Below are 25213 nucleotides of genomic sequence, written 5' to 3' on the forward strand. Positions count from 1 at the left end.
CACATCAACCTGCTGGAGCTTCGGGCGGTTCATCTAGCCCTCAAGTCCCTGTTTCCATCATTCCAGTCTTGGTCCCTCCTGGTGCAAACAGACAATACAACGACAATGTATTATTTAAACAAGCAGGGGGGTACCCGGTCCAGGACTCTGTCCATAAAAGCCCAGACCATCTGGAATTGGTTACTGGCGAGAGACTGGTCGATAACAGCTGTACATCTGCCGGGAGCTCTAAACTCGCAGGCGGATTTCCTAAGCAAAGACTTAGTCGAGGCTCACGATTGGGTTCTCAACGAGGAAGTCACAAACAGTATTTTTCAGGCATGGGGAACACCAGATATCGATCTGTTCGCAGACGCGGAAAACGCAAAATGCCCCGTCTTCGCGTCCAGGTTTCCTCAGCACGGGTCTCAAGGGAATGCCCTTTTGATAGACTGGTGTCAGAACTTACTGTACGCTTTACCACCGACCCCGTTGATACCAACAGAAATCAACAGGATGTACAGAACAGACTCCAGGATGATTCTGATTGCCCCAGAGTGGCCACGCCAATGGTGGTTTCCAGATCTCCTTCAGTTGTCGGAAGTACCACACAGGAGATTGCCATGTCGCCCGGATCTTCTGTCCAAGCAGAAGGGGAGAGCGTTCCACCCCAATCTGTCCTCCCTGCACCTGGCAGCATGGCTCCTGAAGTCATACAGTATGGGCACTTGCAGTGGAATCCTGACTGCTTGCACATCCTTAAGGAGGCGAAACAGCCTTCTACAAGGAAATCCTATGGATTTAAGTGGGAACGATTTTACCTGTGGTGTGAGAGTAATGGGTTTGATCCTATCCATGGTCAGGAACAGGTGATTTTGCCCTACCTCTTACATTTAGCAAGATCTGGTCTTCAATTTAATTCTATTAAAGTCCATCTTGCTGCGATCACAGCCTACAGAAAATCACCTACTCAGGCCTCCTTTTTTTAGGATGCCTGTAGTAAAGGATTTTCTGGAAGGTTTGAGAAAGGTGTATCCGCCAGTCAGGTCTCCTTCTCCACCGTGGGAGCTTAATGCGGTGTTAACTAAGTTAATGGGTGCTCCTTTTGAACCTATACATAAGTCTTCCTTGCAACACTTAACTTGGAAAGTAGCGTTCCTGGTGGCTATTACTTCTGCTAGTAGAGTGAGCGAGATTCAGGCTCTGTGTTGCAAAGAACCGTTTACTGCGTTTCATTCTAATAGAGTGGTACTCAGGACGCATCCTGCTTTTCTGCCCAAGGTAGTGTCAGATTTTCATATTAATCAAGCTATAACCTTGCCTACCTTTTTCCAAATCCTACTGGTCTTGCTGAAAGGGCTCTTCACTCCTTAGATCTGAAGAGAGTCCTTAAGTTTTATTTAATAGAACAAAGACTTTGAGACAATCAGATAGTTTGTTCATTAACTATGGTCCTATTAATACAGGCTCTGCAGCATCTAGGAGGTCCTTTGCTAGATGGATTGCTTATTGTATCCTTCTAACTTATCAGTTGTCAAATAGGTCTTTGTCAGGAAGACCAAAGGCACATTCTACAAGAGGGAAAGCTTCTACCATAGCTCTCCTTAGAAATGTTTCTATGGCAGAAATTTGTAAGGCAGCTACTTGGCGTTCAGTGCATACTTTTACTCGCCATTATTGCCTTGATTCAGACACACAGGCAGATGCACAAGTTGGGCAAGCATCTCTTAGAAATGTATTTGCTAATTCTAGCTGAGATCTGTGTGTTACAGCTGTAATTAATTTCACTGTTCGCCCGCGTTTTGTGGGTATGAGCTTGCTACTCTATTCAGTGCTTATGACTATTAATGAGTATCCCCTGGAAGAGAAGGATTAGTTACTTACCTGTAATCCTAGTTCTCTTCCAGGGGTATACTCATTAAAGTCATAAGCACCCTCCCGCCTCCCCGGGCTTTATGGTTTTTTGAATATAGTAATATTGTGTTTCTAGATGCAGATTCCTGCTAAGTTTACTGTACCGTACAAAAGAACTGACCTGTCACCTGTGGTGCATGATGGGAACAGAGTTCCCCTGGAGGCCTTAAAGGCAAAGTGTTCAGATTCTCTGAGGCCTTAAAGGCGAGGTGCCAGTCTGATTTTCTGTACACAGATAGTTTTTCTGTATGCAGCCTTCTTAAGCTAATTGCCTTTTATTACAAATTCTTTGATGAAAATAAAAGGTTTTTTGCTGATTATGGAATGCTTTTGAGGCTCATGCCTTTTTATTGCATTGTTTATATAGTTTATTTCCATACTGCAGAAAATATGTAATTATGGCTTTATTAGCCTATGGGTTATGTTAGGCTGCATTTTATTGGTTTATACATATATATGTGTTTAGTACCATGTACTATTGAGATATATATATATATATATATATATATATATATATATCTTATTATATGTTCCGGGTTCCCGCTCATGGGCGGAGATTATTCAGTGCTTATGACTTTAATGAGTATACCCCTGGAAGAGAACTAGGATTACAGGTAAGTAACTAATCCAAACACCGAAAAACCAGATTAAACCCAGATCAGTTGACTGGGGGTGAGTGTTTGATTTGCTCAAACGCTCCGTCCATCATCCTTTTGTTTCGCTTTATTCGTCCTAAGTTGGCAGGGTATGCTCAGACGTGAGTCACTTGCTCACTTGGCCACTGGATTCAAGATAGCCTGGCTGATGAGGATTATGAATTCGAAACCGGTCCCAGGATTTTTGTTTCCGGTACAAGGAAGATATGGCTTGGCAGTTCGCGCTGGACTGTTCCCATGAGGCACAGGGTCAGACTGATTTGCATATGGCCATGTCTGAATTGGGGTGGCTGAGTGAGCTAAAGAATGGTGATGGATTAAACCCAGATCAGTTGACTGGGGGGGTGAGTGTTTGATTTGCTCAAACGCTCCGTCCATCATCCCCTTTTGTTTCACTAATCCAAACACGCCATTAAGCCAAATATTTCCATTTGGTGCACTCACGCCACAGACTTTAAAACAGAACTAAAATATATTTTAAGTACCTTCCTCTTGCTTGCAAATCCAGAAAACAAGAGTCTAGCAATTGTTCCTTTTCTTTTTTTCTTGTTCCAATGGTTTTTCTGTTGATTCCAATAGGCCTTGAGATCCCGAACACTTATCAATATTTCTAGCAATATTAAACCAGTAAATCAAGCTAATGTTATAACCTTCTTCGGTTAGCCACATGAATCTCAGGCAGTGGTCAAGCTACTGATTTTTCCATAAGCAATGTTAGTTCATATTTATCTGTAACCTGCTTGAATAGCTAAATATGGTTCTTGTGTTTTTCTTATTGCACAATCGGGCTACTATTTTCATAAAGTTCTGATAATGTGTGCTTCTTTAAACCAAACCACTTCTTCAAACTTTCTAATCACGAACTATAAAAAATGGCATACATTTAGAGCATACACGTTCTTACGTTGAAGTCAGGGGTTAATATTTCTAGATAATCTAATGTTACAATTACACAAGAGAGCAGTTTCTCCATAAAGAGATAGATGTATTTTTAATATTTGACGATGATTAAGCAGTCTTTCTATTTTGCTCAGCAGTTGGGAGTGTTTTGTACTTGGACACTGCTTTAGTGTGTAGCATTGATCCTGCACATGTGCATTTGAGACAGTTGCTCATTAATTCTACAGAACTTAGACTCCAGTTAACAAGTTATGTTATGTTAAAACGGATCTCTTATAGCGTATGGCTACTCCAAGGAGTGTCCCGGCGCTTTGACAAAAACCCGAGAAAGAAAATCCAGGGCAGATGCAAGGGCGAGCAGGAAAATTACTGGGTGAAAAGCCATGTCTTCAGCTCCTTCCTAAAAGCCAGTAGGTTGCTGATTTTCCTTAGAGAGACAGGCAGGGAGTTCCAGCATTGAGGTGCCAAGTGGCGAAAAGAGCGACCTCCAATTCTAGCCCGCCTGATGGAAGGAACAGAAGCCATAACCAAAGAAGCCGATCTCAGAGTTCTAGAAGGCACATAGAAGGCCAGGCGCTTCCTAATATATCTGGCCCCTACATGGTGGAGCGCCTTAAAGGCAAGTGTCAGTGCCTTGAAAGTAATCAGTCTTGAGACAGGAAGCCAGTGGAGCTTTTTAAGCAACTCCGATGCACTCACTCTCCGCTGGAGGCCGTAGATGGCCCTTGCGGCGGAGTTCTGCACCATCTGAAGGCGCACAAGAAGAAATTTTGGCAGTCCCAGATAGAGCACGTTCGCATAATCCAGGACTGCACAGTGGTCTTTCTATGCTCCAGAGACAAGATCGGGAGGAATTTTCTTAACATTTTCAAAATGCCAAAGCATTTCCCTGTAAGCCCGAGAATCTCAGGCCCGAAGCAAAGTGCATTTGTTGTAATGAAATCTGCTTGTTGAAACTCTAATACACAGTGACTGTAAAAGCAGACATCTCAATGCATTTTGCAAGTCAACTCACAAAATGCCTTTTGCGACTGAATCTAAATTAAAAAAAGTAGAAAGCATTTGCAATTTTGAACACATTTGAAACCACAACTGCTGTTGTAAATCACTGATCACTTACAAATATACCAGATTTTCTAGTAACTGATCTGCAAAGTGAAAATTCCACTTTGTGAATAGTGGTGAGCAGTTTCAGGGGAACAGACAGTGGGCCAGCAGACAAACTCATTAGCCCCTTAATGTTATTTCCGGACTGCCAACATTAAAAAACACAAAAAAATGCAGCATACAGAGAATGGCGAGAATGAGGTGTGCTGTATCTCACAAGTCTCCATCCTTGCATTCCCCAGAAGTGCATATTGCCTCATATTAATGAAGCATCAGGTTTTGCGATGTCTGGCAAATGTGTTTCGCGATGCGAAAGATCAGTACACCAGTCCCATCACAAAAAGAAGAGCAGGTCACAAACCAGCTGATGTCCCAAACGACAAAGTGGTTTGTGACCTGTCCTATGTACATTGTATCTACGACTCTGAAAATTAAATTGGTAAGCTCTTCGTATGTAGCAAATTTTTGGAATGACATTTGTTCTTATGAAAATCACTTTTCCACATAATTGTATAATGCAGCAACCTCCATTGATCTAAGTCTAACGTAGTCTTTTGCGACAGGCGTTTAGTGGAATCCCTGCTATGATCAATGAACAGATTTTCAGATACACATTACTGAATTTGAAAATAGACAACAGGCTTTATCGATAGCAGCGATCGATAGCTGCGTGAGGGATTCTACCAGCAGTATTTGAAGCACGGTTCTTCTTCTTCCACATGAAAATAGCGTCCACTAAACAATTTATGGCAAGAGAAATGTCAACATCTTTGAAACACAAACTCTGAATTCTTTTCTCATGCATTGGTTATTTATTGCATCTAGATCAGTGCTGTTCTATCCTGGTGGTTTTCTTTCTTGTATTAATTTATTGCACAGTTCTTTCAGAAGTACAACGGGCACTCTGAACGTCACTGCACAGAAAAATGAGTTGAAGGCATAACCACATAACCGTTTTTTTGTGCCAATTTTGGGCACCCTCTTCTTTAGGTTTATTTCTTTAAGGACGGTGGTGGGGAAGTGCATGAAAAAAAGTATAATAAACACAGGGGTTATTAATTCTCACAACACCAAACTCCTCAAGAGTCTTCGGAACAGTGTCCTATACAATGGAACAGATATCTAGGTTATATGTTAGAGCTGTATAACAGAACAGTACATCACCGGGCATGAATCATCGACTCCGCTTCTGTGGTAGTACTGGGAGCTCTGGGATTTGAAAAATGTAATGTGTTTTTCACTATGTATAGAGAGGTATAAATGCCTTCAAGGGAATTTATTTAGATACCGATTGTTAATTTAGGCTGATTCAAAAAAGGATAAATTAATAATCCTCACATGTAATCAATACATCAAAAGAACTATATTAACTTGTTTAAATAGCCTCTATAGGGTCTTAACACATAGACAACATATAAACAACAAACACAAAGGTGTATTAAAAAAATAAATTTTATCAAAAAGTCAAAAAGTAAATACTTTCATATACAGACGAAGGTAATTCAGAGAGCAATTAGGGCTGCAGGTACATAAAAAAATGAATTGAAAAGTAACACAGCAGAGCCTAAAACCACCTATCCCAAGTCAAAATAAATCAGACAATATGGGGATAAGATGAAAAGTCGACGTTTCGGTCTCCTAAAGGATAATTATCGAGACCATCCTCAGGACTGATGTCACTTATGTGCTGTATAGGACCAAAATGTAATCTCAATTATAATGCTGCCCATTTAAAGGTGAAAAAGGCTCGACCACAATTTATCAGTTGTTATGGGACTGCTCCTAGTTATTTGTAGAACCGACACCTCAATATGTTGAAATGAGGCGACTGAAGACGTCAATGCCGATATCAAAATCCGACTAAACTCTAATTCAGGATTTTATAGGTACCAAGCGGAAATAAATGGGACAATCTTCATGCGTCATAAGAATTATTTTGATAGGAGACTCGATCTAAAGAGGCCACACAAGTCAAGTTGAGAACACTTGTATCTTCAGGCAGTTGGAATAAATTCTCTAGTGTCACAGCGTGGGTCGAGGTGAATATGACGGGCAGCAAGGCTGGAGCAAAAGTGATTTAAATGTGCAGCATTATAATTGAGATTACATTTTGGTCCTATACAGCACATAAGTGACATCAGTCCTGAGGATGGTCTCGATAATTGTCCTTTAGGAGACCGAAACGTCGACTTTTCATCTTATCCCCATATTGTCCGATTTATTTTGACTTGGGATAGGTGGTTTTAGGCTCTGCTGTGTTACTTTTCAATTCATTTTTTTATGTACCTGCAGCCCTAATTGCTCTCTGAATTACCTTCGTCTGTATATGAAAGTATTTACCTTTTGACTTTTTGATAAAATTTATTTTTTTAATACACCTTTGTGTTTGTTGTTTATATGTTGTCTATGTGTTAAGACCCTATAGAGGCTATTTAAACAAGTTAATATAGTTCTTTTGATGTATTGATTACATGTGAGGATTATTAATTTATCCTTTTTTGAATCAGCCTAAATTAACAATCGGTATCTAAATAAATTCCCTTGAAGGCATTTATACCTCTCTATCTAATCACCCAAGCCCTCAAGGGTATTTTGGGTTGCTCACTTCTTGTTGATCATTTCACTATGTATGGCGCAAGAGATAGAGAACATACCAACAATGTACACTTTTGTACCTATAACCACACACCAGTCTTCTCTCACTCCTTGGAAAAGCGAACCCATAAAGCTTTGAGCTCATTAACAGATAAGTAGAAAGACCGGTCCAGCACCAGAATGTCCATCAGCCTTCACAGATACATTACCCAAGGGAGACGTTTTAGCAATTGACTTGGTGGGGACACGACTCTCTCAATACTTGTGTGCAGGATTAAGAGAACCATTAAAAAACTCGAACCAGACTCATGACAGCATTCCAGTGCTAGACTACTCAAAAGTTGTCAAAGTTGAAGAAAAAGTGTTGTCATCCAGCATCTTTCAATTATCGAATTGCAAAAATACTACAAGGTTAACAACATGGTCCCAACACCCATAAAAAACTTAGTATATAATAATGTCTTCTAGCAATTTGTAAATTGGATGCTTTAAATTAACCCCATATCAGACAATACCATACTGAAGGTCCGCGAGGGGTCACATACCTCTTCCGAAGCAATGGTCATGTCATCTTTCACATTTCCAAACACCGTGGGCTGGATGAAGTATCCTCTGTCTGCCGCCACCCCTCCACCATGAAGCAACTGAGCGCCTTCTTTTTTCCCAATGTTGATGTAACCTAAGATCTTTTTAAACTGTTCCTCATCCACCTGCACAGAAAACACAGCTGCAATGATGTAGAGTAGTGGGATGGTTTACACTCATGCAAAACATTGGTCAAAGCTTTACTGTACGGCTGGGCAAAGAGAAGATTCTTCTTCGAGAAAAAAATTAACAGAACAGTTTCATCTCCTTGCTTGGTATTAGATTTATACATGCATCATAAAAAGCAGTCAACAGCCTGTTCTTGCAAGGTAGATTATTTCTCAATAGGAAAAACAGATGGACATGGCATTCATATTATTAATTAGTGTCTGTAGTTGCTGCTATGACCAGCAGTTTATCTTTTGATAATTTACCGACTCAGAGTTGTCATTTAACTCTGTAGATTGAATTTCCATTATTTTCTTGATATAGTGGGAATCGGGAATAAAGTAATGGGTTGAAATCTAGTTCAATCATTCATTAATACACTTCAGTGTAATAAGACTAATCTGAAAATAGAAATGTAGGAGTCCTCTACAAATTTACAAATATCTTTTCTAGTCGTGAAAAATCAGATTAAGCAGGAGGAGGAAAATGTTATAACAAAAAGGGAGGTCAATTCGGACAGAGAATCCCATGTAAGGATTTTATACGTAAAAGTATTAAGCTGTGTGCTTAGGCTTCAGCTGTTCCAGAGCACTTAACTACAGCATCATAAAAATCAAGGCTAATCACTACTAATAAAGAAAGCCTCAATTGCCACTTAATTTATGGCACTACAGGCAACATGATTCATAAACTATAAATGAAGCGCCCCAGCTGGACAGCCAAAGACCTTGTCTTGAAATACAAATCAAAGGACTAAAAGCTTTGTGAGAACATAGAGGTTCCACTTGAGGCAAACCTGAGGTCCTTGCTCAGTTTTGAAGTCAAATGGATTCCCAACCACTCTTTGTTTTGCTCTTTCAATGCTTCTCTCCACAAATTCCTGATAGATGTCTTCCTGAACGAAGGTTCTGGATCCAGCGCAGCAACACTGCCCTTGGTTGAAAAACAAGGCAAAATGGGATTGCTCAACTGCCAACTCCACTGGAAAGGATCAGAAAAAAAACCATTTAGTTTCCATTGCAGCAGTTTTAAAAGCAAACACTTTTGAAACAATTAATGTGTGCTCCTCTAAATGTCTCCATTCTTAGTGCTAGAAAGTTAAATACTACCAAACGAGACATCTTTTCAACTGAAATCGTGATTTAATGTTGGGAGACTCACTTCTTAACCCTCATTAGCATGAACCACTCAAAAATAGTTTTAACAAGAAACCTATTGCACATACGAGATACGATGAGGATACCACAAATCCACGCCAGACTATCAATTCTGATTGCTTTGCTGAGAATTGGCACAATAGGTATCGGTATGTGCAACAACCCTTCAACCTCCAGTTAAGCAAACCGGGATAAAGAAAGAGATCAGAGAGAGTGAGAGCAGAGAGTGAGCGGAGAGAGAGAGCGAGAGATAAGAGGAAGGTGAGCAGAGAGAGGAAGGCGAGCAGAGAGAGGAAGGCGAGAGAGCCGAGCGAGAGAGCCGAGAGAGGAAGGTAAGAGGAGAGGGAGAAAGCCGGGAGAGGAAGGTAAGAGGAGAGAGCAGAGAGACAGCCGAGGGAGGAATGCAAGAATAGAGACCCAGTGCACCAGGGAGGGGAGAGAGAGTGAGTGAGTGTGTGTGTGTGTGTGTGTGTGTGTGTGTGTGTGTGTGTGTGTGTCTCTCCAGGTGAGATGCTAGAGTGGATTCACTAGCGGGTTTATGGAGTGTTTATCTACAGTTAGTTCTAAATAGGAGAATCAAGGGGGGAGAAGGGGTTCAAGGTGTACATGGTTTCCACAAGTGAGAGAGTGCAGTGTACAGGTTTGCATTGGAGAATATCAAAAATATTTTGGCAAGACATGGGATGTACACGTGCTGCAAGAGTGGGGCTATGGCTGCACAGCATGCATGTTTACAAGTAGTAAGCGGAACATTCAAGTTGGCATGATTTGCATAGCTGTATTCAGAGGCATGTCATGACTACAGTTGGAGTTTGGCCAACTGGAAATCAGGGAGGCCTTAAATATGGCCTTTGCAATGGAGTAGCCTCTATGCCAAACTGTAAATCAGCCCCCAAGGCTGACATGCATATGGTTGCTTCCGTTCTGAGGAGGCACAGGGGTAACAAATATAATGGACTTTAACTTGTTCCCTAGCGACTGACAGTGCTCGAGACCTCCAACAAGCATTCACCTTGTTATTGTTTTAATGAGAGGCCCACAAATAAACACTAAATACAATGGTTGTGTCAGAAACCTTTGTGGGTTGTCATGGAGGAGGATCAGTCAATTGTAATAAGAGGAATGACACAATTTTCGCCCTCTATTTAAGCAATATCATCACACTCTTCTAAAGGTCTTTGCACCTCAGGACGAAAACCAGTAGCAGAAGGATAACGGACACAGAATCTCAACAAAGTAGACTATCTGGTCAATCGAAATTTTGCATGGAGTTCTTTTCCAAATGAGACCAAATCTTTTTGGTGTCCCAGCTATGCTAAGTGGACAAAAGCAGGACACTTTGGCTTCACTTGTCTTTTACTAGACAGACCACTGTCATTTCACCAATGCATCTTTACAAAAAGGCCTCCCTCTCTATCTCATCTACGACAATGCCTCAGTGTACCAACAACTCCCAAATCTTCAATCAAGAGGTCCAGTAAGCAGCAGCACAACTCATCACTTGCTAGCCCCAACCAATGCCAGCAATGCTGATAATTTCACAACACATTTCCCCCTGTGCTGTATGCTATACACCTAACTGCACAACAAAACATGTTTCGGGGCATACTTCTAACTCTGCCTGCTGAAACAGTCAGTCACTTGTTTTTCGTTACCTCAACAAGTTACTAAGATGAGGTTTTCATTTCATTGTGGCTAGATGACAGTAATACAATCTACTTGGATCTTCCAAAAAGATGAATTGTTAAACTGCACCTACTACACAGTGCCTCCCTCAATGACAGCAGCACATGATGAACAGACCCAAGACAGACTCATAGGAGCAAGAAGTCTGGGTCAGTCTCAGACGAGATGCTAACTACTTCACAAGCTCCGGTCACCAAGTTCTGTGCTGTACCCTCAAAGTTCAGTTTTGGCTTCACAGTACTTTGATTTCACTTAGCAATGGCCCAGTTCAGCTATTTACATGCCACAATAAAATGTATAACCCAATGCAAGTGATATTGATATAAAGGACAACACTAAACATAGACATTCAAATTTCATAATAATAAGATTCTATTGCAAAACCATGACCATTGAGTTTCATGATTGTCATACTATAGAAATGGCAGAGAGAAACTGTAGGGTTGGGATACTGTGCTCTTAAAAGGAAGAGAGTGAAAAAGATAAGTTAAGTTAAAGACCGATTTAGGTGAAAAACAGAGTAAATATGTATCTTTTATTGTCTGATCAATAAAAATCATTAAAATATGTGAAAACGTTAGCACAGAACTTCACGCTGCTATACTTTGGTCATGGTCAGAGCAAAAAAGTGATTGGCTATAACCATTTGCAATTCAATAAAACATTTCAATCTATAAACAAAATCTATCACTGTGCAAAAATTGGTGCAAGGTAACGCTGAAGTGCCTTAATAATTATAATCTATATTAAAATACATATCTATCATGGATTAAAGATTAGTGCAAAATAACACTAAAGTGCTTTAAGAATTACAATCCATACTAAAATATTAGACAATGGAGCGACAATGCTTATTCCACTTATTACCGCCATTTGTTAGATTTCGAGATTACTAAAAATGTTAGATATAGGTTCAACCTTGCTTAGTCCACTCATCCTGCCACTATATGTTACATATTTCGAAATTACAGATTTGAGCAAAACTCAACAGTTCTTAAAAATCATCAAATCGTCCTCAATAAACCGGATACATTTCATTATGTGTAGCACTAAGGTGATGTACTTCTACTCCATGGTTATCTATGAAGATTGTTAGACTAATTTCAACATATTATCCACCAACAAGTACTTGATAAATCGACAGATCAGAGAAATAGATTTTACAGATAAACACTAATGGTTTGACGACATGTTCTCACACCAAGTTCAATGAGCAATAGTTTCAACAAAGTTAGTCGTACTTGGAGAAGACAAGGGCAACCACAGACTATATGCAATAAAGATTCTTTTGGATAATATCAACGTCTACAACAGTTTGTTGGCCATTGTTGCACCCGCCTTGGGGTGTCATCCTTGGCTGCGTACCTGCCAAGTCTTAACCTGAGAAATAAATTCCTCATATGTGGTGGGAGGTGTGCCCATAAATAAGGCTGGACCTCAAGTTTTCCAAATGATTTGATAATAGTCCAAGCATGCTTTGTTGCCGCTAAGATAAGACATTTCTAGCACAATTGAGAAGAATCTTCAGAGGCTTTATTTATTCCATAGAACCCTGATGGTTGGTAGTCGAAGGTATGCAGGAACTCAGATAAGTAGGATCTCCAAACACTTGTAAAATAATGATTTGTAAGTTCTTGCAAGCACACATTAGCCAAGGGGCCAGCCAGGTTCAGATAAAAGAAGGCTATGTAAACTTTTTTTAAAGGCTGCCTGTCTCACTAAAATGTGGCTTTGTAGGCCGAACTCCAACCGAATTTCTGCATGGCTTATGCTCTTTGGGATTTTGAAGATAGATTTGAAAGCTTCAGTGGCGTCACTAGGGTTGGTGTCACCCGGTGCGGGTAACTCATGGTGTCACCCCCCTCACGACTTACTGCATGGACCTCCTCCGGTGGAACTGCACTGAATAACACAACACCAAGCATGGCACTGTGGTCACACCACACCAGACTACATGGTGGCACTGCACTGAACAACATACCAGAGCATGGCACTGCGGTCACACCACACCGGACGGCATGGTGGCACTGCACAACACAACACCAGAGCATGGCACTGCGGTCTCACCACACTGGACTGCATAGTGGCACTGCACTGAACAACATGGCACCACAACAGACAACAAGACATCACATTAATCAACAGAATGGAATATTAGAAAACATGACGTAACACTGTGCAGTATGGTAATAAAGTGCGCACAGCATGGCAGCTCCACAGAGGACTACACAGCAGCACAACACAGGACAACATACAACATGGTACTGTGCTGAACAACATGACCCAATACAATGCCATCACACTAGACAACATGATACCACACAAGACAACACAGGACAACACAACATGGCAGCATGCTACCAAGATTAACACCAGAGATACACATTATAGCATTGCTTTGGACAACCTAAAACATTGAGCCACAATGCACAACACAACATGGACATTACACTAGAAAGTATGAAGCCACAGTGGGAAACGTGATGGCACCATATTAAACAACATGGCACAACGTTGGTTAACATGGCATCACAATGAACAGTACAGCATCACACTAGAGAGAAGGACCCCACAATAGACAAATTGTCACCACACAAAACACAATGGCCAGGCAATGGATGATATGACACCAGCTTAGCAACATGACACCACGCTAGACAAAATGGCACCACTCTGGCTACCCCGATAGCGCAACACTGGTCAATATGGCACCAGACTAAACAGTGTGGTACAAAGCTAAGTAATATTGACCCACAGTAGGCCTCAAGAACCCTCACTAAACCATAACACTAGAGTGCACCCTATGTTATGTGGCAATATTCAAGAAAAACAGCACCACACTGCACAGGCAGGCGCGAGACTAGACTAAAAAGACACTGCACTGAACAACACGGCAGCTACACACTTGTCAATATGATGACACACTATGACTTGACAACACAGCACACTCTGGGCGAAACTAACTGCCATGTTAAAATGTTGAGAAAGCTCCTAATACAGTACCTTGAGACTGACAAAGCAAATAGGTACGTAGCTGTTCTTAGCATAGCAGGTGCAGTGGCACCGGGGCTCTGGGGTGTAAAGTGCCCAATCTCACGTCAATTGTCACTATTTTTTGCTCTCGCACACGGAGGTTGTGGTCACATTTCCTCCTGCTTGCACTAGGGTCCATAGTGCCACACGAAAGCAACAAAAAAAACCCAGTAAATAGCCATTGCAAAAAAGTCCAGAGTTTCAAAGCGCAGTCCTTCCTGCGGCCGGAACACACTCTTGGCAACCGCTGTTTGTGGAAACCAATGTCCATCTAAAAGGGTCTCTTTTCTAATCACTCTTCTAATAATCTAATCGCACGGCATGCTGCAAAAACTGCAAGTCAATGGGTGCCCTGTCTGAGTGTATTTGCGTGCAGAAAAAACCACACACATCATGGAGAGCAAAGAGAGAGGGGTGGGGAGGCGCAGAGGGCTCGAGCCACCAGCATCCTGAAAAGAGTCAAGGCTTCTCCCTCCCACACTTCAACGAACCCCACAGCGCACTAGGACAGAAACTGGGAGGCGGGGCGGGGGTACCGTGCGCGCAGGAGAGAACTTCCCACACACTCTAGACAGATGTGTGCAAGAGGGGAGGAATCTTATTGCCCCATGTATGTGCACCCTATTGAGAAATACTAATATTTGCTAAGAGAAAACATTATGTTCATACAAAATGATTTGCCACAAAAACGAGGAGTCCAGTTCAAGAGTATCAATCTGCATCACATAGGCATTTTTACAGTCACGCAACCTGCCATTCTGAAATGGCGGTACTATCCTATGAAATGCACTGAAGTCCAAAAAATTACCATCCTAACTAACTCCAAAATGATTCATCTTCTTTGGGGAGGCGATTTTAACCTTCATCCATGCACAATGGCAGTCTCCCAATGCTGTGGGTTTGTGGACGAACACGAAGCTCCATTAGCCCACTTCGCCCACAACAAATCCGGCAAAGTTATGAATAACATACTGTCAGAGTTTGACTTAGTGATCGCTAATTCCCCAAAGGCGAAGGAACACCAGTTTGACCCAACCTACGTGGGCAGAGGCCACCAGACAACAGTGGACTATATCCTGCTCTCTCAAGGTCTTACCACAATGGTCACAGACTACAAAGTAATGACAAACACACTAAGCGATCACTATGCATTAAGGATAGAACTTCATCCCCCAGAATACAAATCCAAGGCCACTGACATAGCAAAAGCTCTTACCCAAGACAGATTGCAATTAGGGAAACATAACGGTTATTCCATAAAATGGGAGAAGATCGACCCGCAAAAAACTCACGAAGAAATTAGTGAACCAGGCATATCCGAATATTATCAACTGCCTGGACCCAGCGCTAAATCATTCAGAGGTCCTTCTAAATTTTGGCGAAATCTTGGCAGTAGCCAAAGAACTGCTTACGGGGAAAGTAACAAACAAACATCAAGTAAAAAAAGGATGGTTTGACCACAACTGCACGAGGGCCCTAACCGACCTAAAATCTGCCCTTCATAAAAAGCCAAGAGATGTGGGCCTCATTCAACTCCTGAGAAGGCAATACAAAAAGGATCGTAGGGTAAGATTACAACAAATGAAAGAGAAACTGTGGAAAGACCTAGACAAGAGCTCCTTATCGAAAAACAGCAAGGATTTCTGGAGAACGGTCAGATCCCCATACCTCTCAGATAACAACTCTCCCAAGATAGAGGTGGCCATAGATGAGGGAACTTGGATAGCCCACTTTGGAAATATATTCAAAGATCATGGAACTGCAGACCATCCATCAAACCCTTACAACGAGGTACAATATCCAATCCCAATATCCTTTGACATCTCTGAAATCTTGGTGGCTTTGGAAAGAAGCAAGACAGGAAAAGCCCCGGGCCCCGATGGCGTCTCAGTTGACCTTTTTAAATTTAATCAAGATCTCTGGGCACCCATCCTCACAAGAGTCTGTGCAGCTGCAGCCAGCGAAGGTATTTTAGACTCCTGGACCAGATCAATCATGGTCCCCATTTTCAAGAAGGGGGATCGCCAGGATGCGAAATGCTATCGTCCTATTTCTCTTTTGGACTCCCTCGGCAAAGTGGTGGGGAGGGTCATTTTGGAGAGACTCCAACAGTGGAGCGAGGAAAAAGCCATCATCTCGGATCTTCAATTCGGTTTCAGAGAAGGCCTTGGGACAGTAGAGCAGGCACTCAATCTCAGTCTTATAATGGCCAAATACATGCATGCCAAGAAAACCACGGTATACATGGTCTACGTAGACCTGTCTGCCGCTTTTGACTGTGTCTCACACTCCAAACTATGGACAGTCCTAAGAGAAATGGACGTGGACCCCTCCCTGTTGGATCTCCTGAGAGAGTTGTATTCTGGGGCCTCGGCGAGAGTCCGCTTTGGAAAGAATGGTGAGTTGACGGCGTCATTCGGGGTGGAGCGGGGAGTCAGGCAGGGCTGCGTCCTGGCCCCCTTTCTCTTCTCACTCTACACCAATGGCCTGGAGGAAGAGATGTTGAGGGGGGCCCAGGACATCCCAAAACTGAAACAGAGACCGATCCCAGCGCTCCTTTACGCGGATGACGCCGTCATCCTGGCCCGAACTCCCCGTGAACTCCAGTACTCACTTAATAGATACACCTCATTCATGAACTCTTTGGACCTAAAGGTCAACGTAAAAAAAACGTTTGTCATGATCACGGGGGGGCGAAGAAAGGTACAAAAAACATCTTCCTTGACAACCAACCACTTGAGACCACCACACAATATCCATACCTCGGGATCATGATAGACGACAAGCTAACATGGAAACCAGCTGTGGACACTAGATGCCATCTTTTTAAGCGTTCGACAGCGGCCTTGCAGTCTCTCACGGAAACTGGGAAGGAGGCGCCCAGTAGAACTGTTGAGAATTTATAAAGCCAAGTGCCAGGCCATTGCTCTCTATGGAGCAGGAATTTGGGGTCACACAGATGTTGGCGCCCTACAGAAAATTGAAAATGAATTCATTAGATTTCTTCTTGCCACCCCGAAAGGCTCATCAACCTACGCCTCCCATATGGAACTGGGAATTCCCTATCTCCAGGATCTTATCAAAATCCAACCTTTGCTCTTGTGGAGGCGTATCTGGGTTTCGGATACGAATACATTAACTCAGTCGATAGTGACTGATACAATGTCACTCGACCACTCCCTCAGACTGAAGTGGCTCCGTTATATCAGAATTTTTTTTTACTGACCTTGGGTTTGAAAAATACTACCTTCAACCAGAGTCGATTGCTTCTCTCTCAAAAAAGGAGCTCAAGGAACTTGCCCTACGACATCTGGAAACACTAAGATTGTCTGCCGATGCTGCAAAACCATCAGTGATCCACGCGAATATAGTCCAGCAAACCTTTGGTATTCAACAATATCTTACCTTACAGACCAAAATATATGAGAGGATGCTGTTGACCAGGCTCAGACTGAACCTTTTTTTCAGACTGGTTGCTTTCCCCATAAATAAGGCCTGGGAACAAAGTATGCCCCCATGTCCTTGCGACGGGAAATCCATTCAATCAAATATCCACGTTATTATGTTTTGCAAATTTTACCACCCTCACAGAAAACGTTGGATTCTCCCGATATGCAGGCGGTGGGGCCTTAGACAGTGTCGACCGGCCTTTTATCGACTGCAATCCTTAGAGTCTGAAGAAGTTTGCTACTTAGTTCTAAACTTTTTAAAATGTATTATGAACCATAGAAAAAATCTTTAGCAACATGCACAAGAAAAAACAATGACTTTTAAAAGCAAATATTTTCTCTTTTTAAACATATGTTCGCTGTTCTAACTGTATAATGTTTTTTATGAAATGTCTTTTCTTATTTCTATATGCATGGATTTTTTATTGCTGACTTTCTTTTATGGTTTTCTTCGTGATTAACCGAATAAAGAATTATATTATTATTATTAAATTACCATCCACCTGGTATACATATCGCTGTAGAAAAGTTTTAAAGAGTGTGCCAAAACTCTTACTCAACTCACAGTGACATCTTACCTTTTCTTTAGACTCCACCGTGGTGGTGGCTGGGCCCCTAGAGTAGGGGTTCTGCAAATCACCCAGCAGCACTCCCCTGCCGAGACTGTCTCCACTCAGTCTAAGTGCGTGGTGGTGGCACGCGTCAGAGGAGCACAGCGCGGGGGCTGGCCCAGGGTCGTCATTGGTAACGCTATAAGATTGACGGCCCCGGGACCCACAAACTGAGTACGCCGCCTCCACGCATCGCACCATCACCACTGTGCTAGTAGATGGTGCGTACGTGCGTGGTGTGCCCTGCAGTATTTGTTGTAAGCAGGTGCGCTTGCACAGTGCACTAATTGCACGTAATGTGTGCACTGTGCCGCCGCCGCCCCCAAAATAGTGCCGCACTGCAGGCTGGTGCGGACCGCCCCCACTGCTCCCCCCTAGCTACGCCGCTGCTAGTTATCGAGTGGTGAGAGCCAGGAAGTAACTGCCGGTCCGAACTCCCGGTCCTGGACAGTGAAGCAAGTGTAATGTCTAAGAGCCCCAGTCAACAAAAGCATACAGTGCTAAAATTAAAACCGCTAAGAAATCCGAAGTCTCAGTAAGCAAAAGTATGATGGATTTAGCCCAGATCTCTTGACTGGGGGTGAATGTTTGATTTGCTCTGCATTCCGTCCATCATCTGTGTGTCTTTTGCTAAAGGGCAATCAGGCAGTGACCCAGAGGCTGCTCTGACAGGTCAGTGTATGGCCTGTTTTATGGTCTGCTGGTCCGGGTTTTGTTATTTATTAGTTATTTAAATAAACATTGCCTACAGCAAACACAAATCCATGCAGTGTTCTATACTTTGCAAAACACCTACAGAGCCAGTCTTTAGTTCTAAACTGTCCCAATTTGCAAACACGGGCCGCTTTTTTAGCTTTCTAACTCACTAACAGAGGCCGCTTGTATTTTGGTTCATGGGCATATTTTCCGCCCCATTACAACCCTGCATGTGTTTTATTTATTTCTATTGTGCTTTTTTAAATAACAGCAAACTGGATTGTCATGTCTGTCTCGCCGCTGTTATTCATTATTGCTGATCATTGCATTTGTCTTCGTCCCTCAGTTACACCAATAGTTGTTGCGACATACATCATGGAACTCTTATTAAACAAGGCGACTTGACAACTGTCCCAGCTTGTGTTAACTCTAGGGCGCCTTTCTGTGTTCCTCCATCCTGTGTGAGAGTTGGGGGGAGGGCAGTGCATCTGCATGTGTGGGAGCAGGGCCGGGCATCCGCGTGGAGCCTTTTATGTTGATTCATCACCAGTCCAACCCTGTCACATCAGTCACGTTTGTTCCAAAATGCAAGTGAATTTGAGATAGAGAGACTGCGTAATGAAATCGTGCCCGTATGAAACTATTTCCTTATTCCACTGACTGCTCAGAGTCTGTGTTCCTCCTAATTATAAAGCAGAGCAAATGCGAGACTGCTGAACTGCCTGTTTTACACAGCGTAACCAGTCAGATTGGTGTCACCCCATGTGATAGGTGTCACCCGGTGCGGTCCGCACCCCCCGCACACCCCTAGTGACGCCACTGGAAAGCTTTAATTTGTAAATGGTCCAATAGTTTGGCATCGACACCACAAAAAGATCGAGCCATAGGGTAATGCAGGAACCAGCTTAGACTTCATGATTTTGACTAAATTCTCATGGCTAGGGCATGAGAACTTGTTGTGCAAATTTATAAATGCAAAAATGAGTGGCTGTCTTTTAGCCCGTAGGGTACTGAAATGGCCCTTAAACAACATGGTGTGAGCATGCAACCTTGCTTCAGGTCACTAAAGGTGTCAAATCACCGGGTCAAGCTGTTGCCATCTCCCAGTTTCACCTGGACACATGTTGGTATGTAGGAGGATAATCATAAAGACATTTATGTGGCATACCCCAGGTAGCTAGCTTTGACCATAGCAACTTGCGTGGCACAGTATCAAAAAAAGCTTTTAAATCAGCAAATCAGATGTACACTTTTTGCCTTTTGTAGATTGCTTGTGTTGACATCAAAGTAAGAAACAATACATTTTTAGTTGTTGACTGGCCTTTTCAGAATCCCGATTGGTAAATTGGTAATATGTAGGTCGATACTGCCCACTCATTGAGATCCTTAAGTAGGCTTGATGCAAAAATCTTCGCCTCAACATCTGTTAGGGCTAAAAGCCAATAGTTTAATGGATTTTCCAGGGTGTTGGTCTTATAGATGGTTTTTAAAATACTCCCTTGCCATGATTCCGGGTCAAGTCTAGTCACTAGAGCCTGATTACGATTTCATTTATTTAAAGAGTTTTATATAGCGCTAGCTAGACCCAAAGGTATCAGAGCGCTTTACAAGAGCATCAACAAAGTAACAGAAAAGTTCAACAATTACACAATACATCAAAAAAATAGGCAATACAATTAGGAGAGGAGAGAAAGGAGAGAGAAAAGTAGTGGAGGGGGCAGGGGAGGAGAAAGGGAGGATAAGGGACGAGAAAACCGGAGAGACGGAATGAAGTCTGTCTAAAGACCGACTGGGTAGGTGACGACCAAGGAGAGAATCCACGGCTCATCTCCCCTATAGCAAACCAGGTAGCTCCATCGGGCATCAGACAGAATAGTTCAGTCTTAATACATTGAAGAGGAGAGAAGGAGAGACATAAATAGAGGGAGGATGCGGGAGGAGACGATAGGAGAGTCAAAAAGTGCAACAATGTGGTTCAACAATATAACAGAGAAAGATCGACAATTACACATTACATCAAACAATCAGCAATACAATGGGAGAGGAGAGAAAGGAGAGAGAAAAGCAGAGGGGGTAGAGGAGGTGAGAAAGTGAGGATAAGGGAAGAGACAACAGTAGAGACAAAGGGAAGTCTGTCTAAAGACCGACTGGGTAGGTGACGACCAAGGAGGGAATCCACGGCCCATCTCCCCTATAGCTATACCAGGTAGCTCCATCGGTCATCAGACAAAATAGTTCGGTCTCAGGAGGCGAGGGAAGAGGTTCACAGAGAAACAGGGTGGGGACAAAGTGAAGGGCAGGTGAGGGCAGAGGACAGAAGCTGGAAAGAGCAAGCAAGCAAGATGGCGGTGGGAACTCCACCGTCAGGTCGTCCGTAGTGGTCTCACCGCCATCTGCCCCTGCAGGTCCGTCCGCCGCATTACGATGTGGCAGGCAGAGGCATCTGGCTCATGGACCGTCCACCTCGCATCAGACGGGCTCAAGGAGCCTGTAGGACCGTCGGAGGGACAGTGATCCCTACAGGCGGGTGGTGCCTGCTCAGGAACCGCCATGGGGATTACAATGTCCCTTTCCGTCTGCCATTTCATGGTGGTTGGCCATGCTTGCTGGATGTTCCCGCACCGTGACCTGTACTACGCGGTGCAGCGCCACACCCAATCTACGTGTGGGGCCCTCCCCACTACAGATTTCTGGGCTGACCACCGGGGGGTGCTAGTGTGCCTGGGGCCACATTTAGCTCAAGCCTTGGGGGAATGGGGTGCAAGGACCCCACACAAAGCATCCTGCCTTTCAAGCCCTCTGGCACCAACACTGCCGTATAGCAATCCAGCATTGCGGAGGGTGACGACACGCCTGCCACTGTGGGGTCTAGGCGTGCGGGCTGGATTTAAGGCCTTAGACACCCGTTTTGATGCCCTTGATAGAAGATTAGACTCCATTGGGGCCCAGCTGGACTCGTATGAAGGGCGCCTAACGGTAGCGGAGGGTGGAATATCTGATCTGGAGGATGGCACAGCCCAGACTGCGAAGAGGTATGAGAGGATGGAAAAGCTCCTTAAGTCTGTAGCCATCAAGAACAAAAAGACTTGGAAGCTAGGGGGCGGAGGAACAACATTTGTATAATGGGTGTGCTCGAATCCACCAATGCTGAGCACCTGGATTGCTTCGTGTAAACGCTTTTAACAGATATGCTTGACTGAGTCCTTTACAACCAACTTTGTCGTCGAGCGGACCCACCGTATTTTGGGGCCACGACCCAACCCAGGGTGCCCGCCTAGACCAATCATAGCCCGTCTCCTCAACTTTAGAGAAAGGGACACGGCCCTACAACTGGCACGAGAGAAGGGCCAGCTGGTGTGGCAGGGCTCAAACATTTCCCTGTACCTGGATTTCACCACCATGGTCCAAGACGCCCGCAGAAAATATACAGGAGTGAAGGCGGCCCTGCGCAAGTTGGGTTTACGTTATGGGATGTTGTACCCGGCACGACTGAAGGTGGACGTCAACGGTCAGTCCTGAGTGTTTGGATCTCCACACAATGCTCAGGAGTTTTGCCAGAAGCACTCTAACCCTGCCACGCATTCACCACAGGATATACCGGACTTTGGTGCAAGTGCGGACCTCTTTTCTGCCTCCTAGCCTTGCCGCACCTGTTTCGGTGTAGTAATCATGGAACATTGCGCTGCAATTTTTGAGCTACACCGCTAATGTACCGTGCCTTTGCCACGCTAGTACGCCCTATGGAGGCACCTGTGCCAATGTCAGTGGATGTGGCGGGGTGTTGTCACCCTCCCGCTCGCCTCCCAACCCCCCCCCCCTCTCCAGTGCAGTTGCACATGGCTCTAGATGAATGGTATGTCTTTTTTGTTTGCATGATTCTTTCTTTATGGTTATACGGGTTGGGGATTTTACACCATTGTTTGGTGTGGGGGATGGGTGGTCCGTGGAGGGGTTGTGGGTTTGTAGACTATTATTTCTACTTTGTGGTTCTTGCAATTGTACTTTACAGTGGTTCATACAAGGCCTAGCTATCAGCGTGATAGAGTCGCAGAATGTAGGCAATAGTTAATAAGGTTGTTACGGATGCCAATATGACGCTGATGTCTTGGAATGTTCGGGGTTTGAATAATACCCATAAGTGTAAGCAGGGGACCAATTACATAGTTCATATGCTAGGGGGGGTTCGCAGTGTTAATACATAAATAGGTTCCATTCAGGGAGGAGGGGTCCATCGGGTTGTGGAGGGTCTCTATTTATTGATAAAAGGATCCCTGCTTGAACACTCTGTGTTTGGTAATGTATATACCCCAAATGTGGATGACCCTGGTTCTTTGAAGTTCTACACAATCATATAGTTCGTATGGGGGCGGATTGTATTTACATGGGTGGGGATTTCAATCTACTGCTGGACCCGGGGCGTGATAGCACAGCGCACGCAATAGCTACAAAACCGAGAGCGCGGCGTGTGGTGTTGAATACTATTGACCAGATAGGGTTGGTGGATCCATGGCAATATCACTGTGTGGACTGGGAGGGGTACACACATTACTCCGCACCCTACAATATGTGGACACAGTTGGACTATTGGTGCCTATCTGCTGGGGTGGTGCTATGGGTTAATGAAGTCACTCACCTACCATGCACACTATCCGATCATTCCCCTGTGCTGGTAAAATTGCTTACCCCTAGGGCGGGAGGGGTAGAGCAGCCTTGGCGCTTTCCGGATATGGCTTTGAGGGACGCTGTGTTTGCTACAGAGCTAGGGGAAGCGATAACTGAATACTTTACGATCAACGTCGGGTTGGTGGACTCCAAGGCTACATTGTGGGAGGCCTTCAAGGCCTATGCAAGGGGGATATGTATCTCAAAGAATACTGGTGAACTTAAGGCTCTGCGCCGCACGCTTGCACAGATAGAGGAACAACTCATGGAGTTAGACTGTGGTGCAACTACTACTGGTCCCCCCTCTTTGCAGAGGCAGGCAGCACTCCTGGCAAAATGTCGCACAGCTGCGGAGCGAGAGGCACATTTCCTAGCTAAATACGCCATCGCCAGGCGGTATGGGGAGGGTGAAAGGCCTGGTAGAAGGTTGGCTAGATTGATGCAACAAACCCGCAGGCCTACATTTAAATCGGAATTGAGTGGGGAAGAAGGCGAGCGGATCACAGGTAATGTGGGGGTCCCGAGAGAGGTTCTTAAATATTAATTCACGTTGTATATCTCCAAAACATCTGACCTTCCCTCGGATTATAATGAACCCATGATGAGGTCTCATTTGCCTGGATGGACAAAGCTTACCAGGAATTCCTAGCAGAGCCCTTCTCGGAGGATGATGCAACAGATGCCATTAAGGAGCTGGATGGGGCCAAAGCAACTGGGTTGGATGGATTTACGGGTTGTTTTAAAAAACAGTATAAGAGTCTACTGGTGCCTCATCTTATAGATATGTACCAGGAGGCCATTGAGGTTGGAACGTTTCCACCCATTTGGAGAGAAGCTTTTATAATTTTGTTGCCCAAACCCGGGATAGATGCTCTGAAATGTAGTTCGTATCGCCCCTTGTCCCTCTTGAACTTCAATAACAAACTCTTAGCAAAAGTGCTAGCTACCAGACTTGCCTTGATCGTGGAGAAATTGATTTCTCCGGCGTAGTCGGGGTTTATTCCTCTTAAATCCACGGCTCTGAATACCTGTACGCTGTTTGCCACATTGAATAGGATCTCTCCGATGGTCACTGCGGCCGCTGTCCTATTCGACGCGTCAGGGATTTCCCTTGTCCCCATTATTGTTTGTGATTGCGCTCAACCTGCTGGTGCGCCATCTGTTCAAAAAGCTTAGCCACAGAGGGTTACAGTTTAACACCGGGCCCTTGCTGCTTACACTCTACGCTGATGATATAATTATTTATGGGCGGCACCCGGATGATAACTTAACAACGTTGCTCCGGGAGGTGACACGGTATGGCACCAACTCGGGACTCCATATAAATTGGGAGAAGTCGGAGGTGCTCCAACTGACTGACGCAGCATGTGCAAGAACGTTTGACTACTCATTGACCTGGGGCAACGAGTCTGTGAAGTACTTGGGTGTCCACATTCATAGGGACAGGGATCGCATTTTGCAGTTGAATTATGGTCCGGTTGTCGAGAAACTGGAACGCAATATAGATCGTTGGCTGCGATTGCCCCCATCAATGGCTGGGAGGACAGCCATCATTAAAATGGTGGTGCTGCTGCAGTTTCTGTATCTCTTCCTAAACATCCCCATACCACTGAATAACAGCTTTTTCTCCAATCTGCGCACGTTGTTGACGCGATTGGTGTGGGGGTACACAGGTTCGCATTGGCAGGGACACCTTAGTACTCCCATGTGAGAGGAGGGGGGGGGTTGGTGTACCTAATCTGCAGATCTATTATTTGGTGGTACAGGCGAGTTTCGACGCAACACCAGTATGGGCCAGAGGGGGAGATCTTTAGGAGATTTAACCTCTGCAGAATTAATTGCATCATTTTTCGCCAGGAAAGAGATCTGCTAATTTAAGGGAATTATTCATAGAATTATTCATAGAATCCGGATTCTCGCCCTCAGAAGGGCCTAGTTCCGTCACAAAATGACCAAAGTTTAATTTCAGCAGAGTAAGAGTTGGTTTTAAATCAATTAAGAGACTGGAATAAAGG

At 44.0% G+C, this 25213-nt stretch overlaps 1 protein-coding gene across 1 annotated transcript in view; it reads right to left on the reverse strand.

Moving 5' to 3' along the window:
* The window catches only part of ALDH2 (aldehyde dehydrogenase 2 family member), a 246488-nt gene that overhangs the window by 50383 nt on the left and 170892 nt on the right, over positions 1-25213 (reverse strand). Inside the window, exons 9-10 of the mRNA XM_078667437.1 lie at positions 8701-8885; positions 7697-7861 (exon numbers count right to left, since the gene is read on the reverse strand). Of these exons, the coding sequence (XP_078523563.1) occupies positions 7697-7861; positions 8701-8885 (350 nt within the window). The remainder of the gene's footprint in view (positions 1-7696; positions 7862-8700; positions 8886-25213) is intronic.

This window comes from Lissotriton helveticus, chromosome 11 (genome assembly GCF_964261635.1).
Source record: "Lissotriton helveticus chromosome 11, aLisHel1.1, whole genome shotgun sequence".
In the NCBI taxonomy this organism is placed as follows: domain Eukaryota; kingdom Metazoa; phylum Chordata; class Amphibia; order Caudata; family Salamandridae; genus Lissotriton; species Lissotriton helveticus.